This window comes from Vanellus vanellus, assembly GCF_965231255.1.
Source record: "Vanellus vanellus genome assembly, chromosome: 6".
Classification (NCBI taxonomy): domain Eukaryota; kingdom Metazoa; phylum Chordata; class Aves; order Charadriiformes; family Charadriidae; genus Vanellus; species Vanellus vanellus.
Genome location: NC_138911.1, coordinates 14,102,488 through 14,113,079, shown reverse-complemented (window position 1 = coordinate 14,113,079; position 10,592 = coordinate 14,102,488). Strand labels below are relative to the sequence as shown.

Here is a 10,592-nt window from a genome sequence, read left to right as displayed (position 1 = left end):
AGGACAGCAGCAGACACTCATCTTTGACTTCTCACTTCAACACCTATGCTCCATAATGCCCAGAAAACACATGAAATCCCAGCATCCCTGACAACAGCAGCTTTGCCAGGGACTCTGGTAGGGCCGTCCCTGCACAGGAGCTGGCCGACAGAAACATACTGCTTCCATGTATTTGGTGGGAATGTGGGAACCCCTCCTTCCTGGAGCTAGAGCTCCGTCTACTACAGCACTTCACCATGGGATTAGTTCACAGACTTCAACAGGATTAGTTCTGCGCTCAGAGTTCAGCCTACAACTAATAATTTTGCTAGATGGGGGACTTAAAGGCACGCACATTCACACAGTCCTTGCTTGAAGAATTTTCTACTAAAGCAATGACTTTCTTCCAGTAGAAGGGATTTTTCTCAGATAACATTAGTAAACAGTCTTGTAATGCTTAACAATGAATACTGTTCATAACATTAATGCCAATTTTTTGGAAGAGGCCTCTGATTACAAGATAGATGCAGTGCTGCAACAGAAGAACTGTAGAGAAATCTGGTTTTGTCTCTTCATTTACAACTCACCTACATTATATTGTCTTGAATTAATACAAATATTTTAAAGATACCCAAGTTTTAAGCATACTGGTGTAGAGACCTATTGTAAAGTTAGAAGGGGAAAAGAAAAGAACATGAAATTCTTACCTGGAAGTATTGAGTAACCAGTTTTAAACAGGACTACACTTCTAGTTTGTTTGAACAAATCTGTATGAGCCTTTCCTGATTCCTTTGCTTTTCATGATCCTTGCTAACAGGATTGCATGCATGCCTGATTACATCAGTACATATGAATGTATGTGTATGGTATCAATTTTTAAGTTCTTTTTCAACTTTTCTAGAATTACTGGCATTGCTTGTCTTTAATATTAAAGACAAACCTGCAAAATTTTTCTAGCCTTATTTAGCAATCTCATGTTCTAAAACAAGTTATTAAATCAACCAGATCTAATCCTTATAGAAAAATAGGTTTATTGAACAAGTGCATGGGCAAGCACAAGAGAAGAATCTACTCGTACATTTAGCAGCCAGAAATGAAGAGCCTTATTTAGGTTGGTTTTTTTTTTAATCAGGGTCTAAGAAAATCATTTGAAATGTCAAGGCAGTGCTGTTCATTTTTTTTTTTTTATTTATTTTTCCCCCCTAGCTTGGTGTGCATGTTATGTTCTCTGTCTTCCTAACATTAGGTCCATCTCAAACATTCTCTGTCAAAAACAGAATCAAAAGAACATAGCAAAGTTAGCAATCAAAGGTAGATCCACATGCAGCAGGTTAAAAAAAGGGAGAAGGGGAGAAATAAGCATGTCTAGTTGTTTCCTAGGGGTTCCCCATAGTTTGCATAGCGTTCATGTTCCAGGTCACTCAGCACATTTCGTTTCTTGCCAGGAGTTCCAGCCCCGACGTCAGTGCGAGGGTAAGTTTGCAATTTGTGCAATTCTTGAGACAGTTTGCCCAGCACACAAGTACTCAGACTGGCACAGCGTTTGGAAATAGGTCTATCCAGGCTGCAGGGGGGGAAAAAAAAAAAAAAAAACATGCCCAAAGGAAAAGTAATCTCAAACATGCATGTTCATGCATTTATTCCCTAGATAAATATCTACAGTTAAGAAACTTAAAAAATAATAATAAAAAAAAACAACAAACCCTCCACATCACATTCCATGCAAGGATAGTTCATACAAACGCAGTCAGAAGGAAAACACTATTTTTCAATGAATTCAACTTTGTTGAAAAGCAAGTTCATTACCCTTTTGGATGCTCATAGTCAGAGGTCAGGAAGTTTTACTTCCCATGTGTTCAGCATGCTGTTCAGTTTCTCATACATCACCACCATGCTTTGCAATACAAATCCTGTTAGGATAATGCAAATGCTCTTGCATGCCTTGGGTCTGTGGAGGGAGAGTGGTGCTGCGTGCATTAGGAGGAACACATCCCCTCTGCCAGGGACTTTCCATGCCTTTACAACAGCATGCACTTTCACGACAGAGAATCCAAGAGTGACTGAATGGCCCCTAACACTCCCACTAGGAAGACATACCTTTTGCTGCCATATTTTAACACAACCCCCTCATTCAAGCTCAAATCGCCCTCCACTTCAGTTGTAAAAGACAGACAGAAGCAGGTTAACTAGGTGGAAACCATTCTCCATACCAACATTAGGGTGTCTCTGCAGTATCATCCTCCACCAGTTAGGTGACTACAGCTAGCCATAACCCCAAGAAAAGAAGAAAAACCAAATTTGACCTGAAGAGGGTCTGCTCTGATGGCTTTTGCTAAATATCAAACACATAAGATTCCCCACGTTACCCTTCTGCCCCAGGACTGCAGTCCTTACCTGTTCCCCTCTGAGGCTTGATCCAGCTCTTCTGCTGTCATCTGTATGAACTCTTTCACCAGCGCGTTTAGTAACCTCCGAGCTTCGTAATCACTGAGCGTCACTCGGTCCGCTATGGACTCCAAGCCAGGTCTATGCAGAGGCAAGCAAAACGGGATGAATAAAGCACGGACTGCTGCAGAGAGCCACGCACAGGAGAGAGGGGTTTGTCATGCATTACTGCATGTCATTGACAGTCTCTCTCACTGGTGTGAATATGTAAACCATCCTCATGCACAGCATTAGATGTTTTATATTTGTAATTAAAAAGCCACACTGTCAAAGACAGTATTAAAAGAAGACGGCTTTCTCATTCACTGTAGTCTATTTCCCTCCTAGACCTCTAAAGGATTTTCCTGCCATTCAGATATAGCAGTCAGCAACAGGACCAGCTTCTTACCTGACTGGGGCTGCCTGGAAGCTATCCATCTGGCACACAACCAAGGCATAAACAGCAAGGAAAGATGAGATCTTCAGCATAACCATGATTTCCTCTCTACAACAAAGAGGTACATCAGGCAATGGCTGTTTCCCAACCCTCTCAGTCCTGTAAGATCTACTAAAGAGGTCATCGTTTCCTAGCCAGAAGTAACACAAATACTAACAGCTTTGCTTTTTTTTTTTTTTTAATATTGCCTTTCCATTTCTATTTATTACTGCTATTCTGCTTTGGTTTCCTCTGAATTTTGAAATAATTTAGCATTATTACAGGGGATTAAAAAAATGCAGCTTTTTAGAGCTGCAGTTCTGTACAGCTATCTGCATTCAACCTAATGCACTTTCCCTCAAATTGGTGGAAAACACATTCCTCTGACTAATTAGTGCACACAATGTCACATTCAGAATGTCCAAGATGGACAGGCACAGTTATGGGATACAAGTCACAAGGAAAAAAAGTGCATTTAGTATTTTTAAAAATGAAGTGCCACTGTTAGCACTTTACCTGAAACTGCTTGCTTCTTGCAAGTTAGCACGCTAATATCCCAGTTCAGATTATGCTATAAGAATTAAGTAGTTTAATTTTAATAATTTTTTCTACTCTAAAACCAGAAAAAGGATAAGTTCAAAATTAGCCGTAAGAACAAAATATATTAAAAAAAATATATGTATAACTAAAGATATCTGCTTTGAGATACCCCTCTCTCTCATAGCATCAGTGTGTCAGACTCAAACGAGCACATCATTAACTACCACATCAGCTTCATTTTCGCTAGCTCCCAGTTCTCGACAGGGGCTCACCAGAACGACGAGGCACCTTCCAGAGGACGCCCCGCTCCCCCACGGGTGTCGGGGCCGCCCTGGACGGTGCCCAGCACCGGCAGAGCACCCAGCCCGGTAGCGGGGAGGGCTTTGCACGGAGAGCCGTCCCGCACGCCCGGCGGGACACCCACGTCGTATCAGAAAGGAAGAGAGACCGAGGAGTAACTTTCTCCCACCTTCCTCGGCTCGCTTCCTTGTGTGCCCACGCGTACACATGAACGGAGGCGGTACGACCCCGTGCAAAGCTCCACGCCCCGGGAGAGAAACGGGAGTCTGTCAGGGACGGGATGAGCGGCGCGGTGCTTACCGGCGGTGCGGAGCGGAGCTGCGCGCAGGGAGATGCTGGTGGCGCCGCCGAGCCGCGGTACCGCGCACCGCCCGCCGGCGCCGCTTTATACCTGCCGCCGCGGCAGCCTGCGTGGGCGCCCGCGCGGGGCCGCCAGCCAATCACCGCCACGGCCGCCCGACGAGGTCCGGCCCGCCATTGGGCGCCAAAGCCCTGCTCGGTGGTGACGTCATACCCCGCTCCGCGAGAGTCCCATTCACAAAAAAAAATCAAGTGGGAGGCGAGGCGCCGCCGCGGGCACTGCGAGGGGGGGGAGCACAGGACCATTCACGTCGCACGGCCGCGGCCCGGCCCCGCTCCCTCGCGGGATCGCTCACGCGTGGCGACCTCTGCAGCAGAGGGACCGCATTGCAGAGCGGGGCCGCTCCCTCCCCGGGGCCGCCCGGCAGCCGCCGTGGCTTCAGCCGGGAGCCCGGTTGTACACAGCCTCCCGGCGCCCCGACAGCTGCGTCTGGGCGGGCGGGGGTCCCGCACGGGCGGGCGGACGGGGTGTGCAGCGGGGCAGGGGCACCACGCACGGAAGCGCCCGCGGCCGCCGCCTCCCCGGGCGCCGCGCCTGCCGCCGGGGCGGGCGGGGTAGTACCGACCCCTGCCCGAAGGGCGCAGCCCCGGGCCCCCTCGCTTCCCCGTCAGGGGAGGGGGGGCTTGCAGCCGGCACCCCGCCGCTCCGCCCCGGAGCGAAGGGCCCTTGGCATCGGCGAACAGCCCCGCGGCGACAGGGAGCCGCTCTCCGCGCCGTGCCCTGCGGGTGCCCGCACAGCCTCTCCCGGGACCAGTCCGCGGCGTGACCCCGCGGTCCTCGAGGAAACCATCATCACCACCATCATCATCATCATCATCATCACCACCATAACAACAAACCTCTCAAAGGGCAGGTGCAGCGCCTTTCTGTGCACGGAAGAGGCACCGGGGAAGGGGGGTCGCCTCCCCCCGGCGTAACGCTGAGCCCCGCCGGCGGGGATTACCGGGCAGCTGCCCGCCGCCCCATGCATCACCGGTGGAGGGCCCTTTGTCACGGCGCGGAGGCGCTGCACCTGCCCGCGCAGGATGTTTGCCGAGGCGGCGTGTTTGCCCAGGCGCAGCAAGTACCCGCCCGGCGGGGGGGGACCGGCGGGGGCGACCGCCCTGTCGGCGCCTCGGGGCGAGTACGGGGAGACGCGACCCCAGACCGGGGTGGGAGAATACTGCTGCCCGCCAGAACGGGGGCGGGGAGCGGGGGGAGAAGCGGGCCAGGAGCGGGGCTCTGCAGCGCCTGGGTGCGGAAAGCGCTTCCACTGCCCCCCGAGAGCTGGCGGCAGGGAGCGAGGAGGGGGGGCGCGCTGACCGTCCCCGGGACCCCCGGTGCGGCTCCGCCCTTTCCCGTCCCTGTCTCGCTTCCCTGCATCGCCGCGGTCCTTCATCGTTCCCAGCGGCTGCGGGCACCGCCCGCCGCAGCGGTGAGTACCGCCTCTGCCGCGCTGCTGCGGCCGCCGCCGGCGGTGACACCGCGGCCAGCGGAGCCCCGCGCGGCCGCTGCGCACCGCGGAACAGCTGCCGAGCGCAGCTAGATCGCTCCTTTCCCTACTTAAAATGGACGGGGGAGCTTTCCTGGGGACCTCACGGCGTTTCTTCGTTTGTGTTTTTGCAGAAGCCGATGACACGGGTCGTTCCCGACGGCGGGAATCGCGTGTTTCACCGGGAGGTGAATAAAGTTGCGGGGAAGCGCGGGGCGGGTATTGTTTTGTTGATGCGATTTTAGCTTTGAAGTTTAAAGAGGAACATGAACATACTGAAAACCACACGCGAGCGACTGCTGGTCCGATGAGGGCTCCTCCTTTCCCCTGGCTCTCAGCCTTTCGGGGCGCCCGCACCCGCTCGGCTTCCCCTTCCTCCCCACGGCAGCGGGCGGCGCACTGGCTGGGGCCGCGCAACGCCTCCGCTCTCGTTTTGCAGAACGACGATTGCAAAATCGTTTAGTTTTTGAGGGGTTGGTCTTTTTTCTTTTTATTTTTCTTCTTCTTTTTTTTTTTTCCACATGACAGGTAGTGGGTTGGGGTTTTTTGTTTTTTTTGTTTGGTTGGTTGGTTTTTTGTTTGTTTGTTTTTTCTAAACCATCTTCGTAGCTTTAAATGAGCTACAGCCCTCGGAGGTGGAGGAGGCAGTGCGACCTGCCGAGCTCGCCTGCGGCCCGCAGCGATGGGAGGGAAACGGGCGCAGAGCCGCACGGCGCGGGGGGAGGCGGTGGAGTGCACGGGATGCGGGGCTGCGACGGGTCCGAGCTTGCTCCGCGCCCACAGGCACGGTTTGGAGGCTCTGAGTAAAGTGCCCGCAGAGGTCTGGGCTCGCCCCGCCGCAGGCGCTGGTGGAAGGGGGAGTAAGGGGTGCCCCCCTCCTCTCCCCCTCCTCCGGCCGCAGGGGTCCCTCTTGCCTGCTCCTTTAGCCCGCTTTACGGGCGCCGCTCGCCTCTGCCCTCCCTGGGAGGCTTCCTCCTCCCCCCTGCACAGACAGATTTAAAATTTCGTTTTAAATAGCAGCTCCATCGCATGTACGCGCATCACGGGAATCCTCCCGGGAGAAGGACTTTTAAGTATTTGATTTGAAATCTCTTCCGTTTCCACGACTCCCATTCTGATTTTTAAGCTAGTTTTTCTGCCGTTGTATTTACAAACGTTAGGTAGTGCTTAAAGAAACGGCTCAGTATCGCTTTTGCTGTTTTAACGTGGCTTGTGCAGCTACACCAACAGAAATAAAGTGTAGGAACTTTAATAACCGGGCTTCCAGTCAGACATCTCTCTCTCTCTCTAACCCCACTGTCCCTTTCCTCTTCCTATGTTAACAGTTGATCGTTCACATTTCCTCTGGGGATTTATTCACTCCTTGGTCCACATAGAATATTCCTGGTTTAACCTTAAAAAATCCAGATGACTCTGTTGGAATAGCATATTTCAGTTCTTCAGGGAGGAAAAAGTTCTATTTCATCTTGTGGTTGATTCCAGCCAGTTCAAGTCCTTGTCTTGCCAGTGCGACTCACCCTCCGGCTGGAGCCTGTAGGATGCACTAATTACAGGATTTCAGATGCCAACATTGCTACTTTAAGCTTTCACAGGAAGAAACGTAAATTTAAAGCAACAGTTATGAATGCCAATAGATCTACTTTTGTGCACGTAGAGATGAAATAGTACTTGGATGTTGGCAAGCACTTTGGCTGCTCCTTGCCAGAGCTAATGGAGGGACTCCCAGCTGGAATGCTTGTCCTATTTTTTCCCCTCAGCTATACGTCATCTGGTCTCACCAGATATATTTTCTTTTGGAAACCACTCTTTTCTTATTCTTAAGACAGAGAAGAAAGACAGTTTAACTGGTACAAAGAGCTCCAAAGACCAGTTTGTTAATTTTTGAAGCTGTAAAAAAGATACAGGATTTTCACAGGATAATGGTCTCCTGTTGCTAGATAAACACAAAAACTAGCATTTGGAAAAACTAGCACCGAGGGGTACTTACGAGCACTGCACTAGTATAGCAAGACATTTATCAAAACAATCTGTTCCAAGGAACTTGTTCTGCTTTTTTCAGTGCCTGATACTACATCAAGTAAAATAATCCATGGGTATAGGTCCAAAGCAGATGAAATGAAGAGCTACACAGAATGGCTGGATTATTTATATTTTTTTTAAGAAATCAGATTATCTCATGCAATTTGCAGCTCCAAGCAAAAGGAATTTCTTCTTCAAAGAAATTTATATAAATTTGAAAGGAATATGAAAAATCTGTCCTACTTTAAAGTTGCTTTCTTTCTCTGCACTAGATACAAATTCTTCTGTTTGATATTATTTAACAAATCCATTTTAAAGTGCAACTATTTTTTCTACTGTAAATATTGCTACTGTGTCAACAAGCCATAGACACTGCAGTGAGGATCTTAAAGGGTACCAGCTGACATGCTGTTAAACAAAATATCACATTTATATACTATGTTGAGATTTTTGTCCAATAGTAAAATGTAATTCTTCAAGATAGACAAGACTGTGAGCTGCACAGACAAAACTTCCATTCCCAGGAATGGTTCGTATCTGACAAGAGAGGACCGTACCAAAAGGAAAGGGTAAACAGTAACTATGACACAATCCACAGACACAGTAACTTCTTCACAAGGGAGGTGAGCATGATTCAGGTCTCTCCTCTTTCTGCACTTGTTCTTCATAGCACCTCATCAAGCCTTTTGCAGATAAGGACATTTCATGATAAAACCAGCTCTAAACATCACATGATCTTTCTTTACAAAGAGAAGCTGGGGATTACTCATCCGTGTTTCTGGTTGATGCCTATGCCTAGTCTATCTCAGGATCCTGTCTCCACGAATGGCCAGAAAACACTGCCACCTAAGAAGACTCTACAAGCCAGGCAGGGGAAAGTGAGCAGTATTGACCCCCACGTGAAAGCATCTTTCTAACATTTCATTGCAATCTGCTCTGCAGAAAATTATATAAGTTAAGCCAGAGTTAACAACATTGTGCTGTTGTAAAAGCAAGCTGTATACTAACAGGAGTATCACGTTTACGGCCCGAGAGGTAACCCTTATGCTCGACTTGTTGCTGGTAAGATCTAGATCTGCTAGTGTACTCTGTTCAGGTACCTCAAAGAGACAAGTTGGAGAAAGTCCAGAAAAATACCAGTAAGACTTGTCAGAGATCCCATAACATGATTTAGGAGAAGAAACTCGAAGATCGGGGAAATAGTTAACAGAAGGAAAGACTATGGAGAAATGTGATAACAAAAATATAAACACTTGCCATGAATTAGTAATAATCTACACTCTGGTACTAATATTCAAAACAACAAATGTATGTGGGCTTAAAGGGCAACAAAGGAGGTACCACACATTAGAAAGAGCTTTCTACCATTGGGATTAATGACATATAAGAATAGGTTACATTGCAGTTATGGCATATCTTTCACTGGAGGGTTTTATGGCACAGTAGTCTAACACCTGTCGGAATGACATGTACAGTTGGTATGCTCTGAGGAAGGAACATAATCAACTAAATATGCTCTCTTTGTATATTTCACCTCTAATTTACGTGATTCTGTAGTAGCTAGAGACTGGCTTAAACTCTGAAATGTAATGCCTCACCTATCATCCAAACTTTTGTTAGCATTTGCTTTTGCAAAACTTACATCCCTAATTGGTCTAATCCTTTGCTTAATTCTGCTTCCGTAGCCTCCAAAAGGCCATATTCAGATTTAGAATAAGATCACATCAAGCTTATCCACACAAATAATATTTTACCTATCTGTCTCTTAGTTTGGTTTGAATTTGGCCCAAAAATGAGAGCCTCTTTTTTATAAAATGCAGTACTTTCCTGAGAACCAGAATGCTGATGCAGATCCTAACACTAAAGCATTTCCATTTTAATGAACATTAAATCTGGATTTAGGCTGCTGCAGTGACTGCTTTTGAGAAAGTGGAACTGCTGTTGAACTAATTACTGAGAAATCTATGAATCAGTCTGGAAGTAACTTTTCTTCCAAAATGCCTTAGAAAAGCTTCCAGACTGATGTAGGGAAGACACTTTAAACAGAAGGTCAGTGTTGCATTGTTTAAATCTCATTGAAACATTCCTACTGAGCTTTTTTGCTCGGTAGGTTTTACAGCAGTTCTCTGTTATATATTCAAAATCCAGTGCGGAATAATCTTTTAAAAAAACTGGGCCACACTGTCCTGCACTGAGGTTTGCTTGGCAAGGCAGAAGGGGCAGACTGCAAGGAAGATGGTTACAGCTCTGTCACCTTCTGTCCTGCGTTACCGCAGCTCAGCCTCTGCACAGGTTCACAGGGGCTCCAGCCCTATCTCGTGCTACCTGGCAACACTCTCCCACACTCTGACAATTGGGAAAACTCAGACGCGCTCCAGCCAGACCCAGTTCTGTCCCAGGCTGCACCTCCAATAGGCTGACAAGGGGAATCCCTCAAGAGGAACTCACAGCTCACCAAATGCAGCCAGGTCAGACTCACAACATGACCAGGGCAGCACAAAGGGGATGAACTACGGAGGAAAACCTCACTCTGAAAATACTTCAAAATCGGCACCCATTTTCACTTCAGTTTTATGCATTCTGCAAGTAAGATAAGAGTTGAACAAGCTCCTTATCTGGAAAACAACCTCAAAACAGAAAAATAACCTTGTTAAATAAGAGCATAATCATAAAACTTTGATTTGATTGCTTACACAAGTGCTATATTACTATCTTATACGTCATCAGAGCATGTCAGCAAAAATATGGTGAGAAACTATATCTTAAGTCTTCAAGTTAACCCCATGCTTGTTCTTTAGAGGATATAGGAAGGGTGGAAGCTCTCACATCATCATTTCATTCTTTGTCTCAATAGTCCTGAGATCTGATTAAGCCACGGTGTAACCTGGTATTTTTATCAGTCCCTTGTAGGACTGTTCAGTTCCCCCTGCATTGTTAGGTACATCCCTGCCGTTTCCAGTACTGCTCTCTGTGTGAGGAGGACTGGGTACAATGGTTTCTCAGCTGGCTGTTCAATTGTTTGACTCTTGACAAAAGAAACTTGTGCAAGAGCAATGATTTAG

At 47.8% G+C, this 10,592-nt stretch overlaps 1 protein-coding gene across 1 annotated transcript; it reads right to left on the bottom strand.

The window, feature by feature from the left end:
* Positions 1-1,127: 1,127 nt before the first annotated feature.
* On the bottom strand, positions 1,128-3,151 carry LOC309673421 (calcitonin). Its single transcript, XM_082485189.1, has 3 exons — positions 2,813-3,151; positions 2,374-2,505; positions 1,128-1,543 (listed from the first exon to the last, which is right to left on the bottom strand). The coding sequence occupies exons 1-3, from the start codon at positions 2,896-2,898 to the stop codon at positions 1,345-1,347; spliced, it is 417 nt and encodes a 138-aa protein (XP_082341315.1). The 5' UTR covers positions 2,899-3,151; the 3' UTR covers positions 1,128-1,344.
* Positions 3,152-10,592: the final 7,441 nt, after the last annotated feature.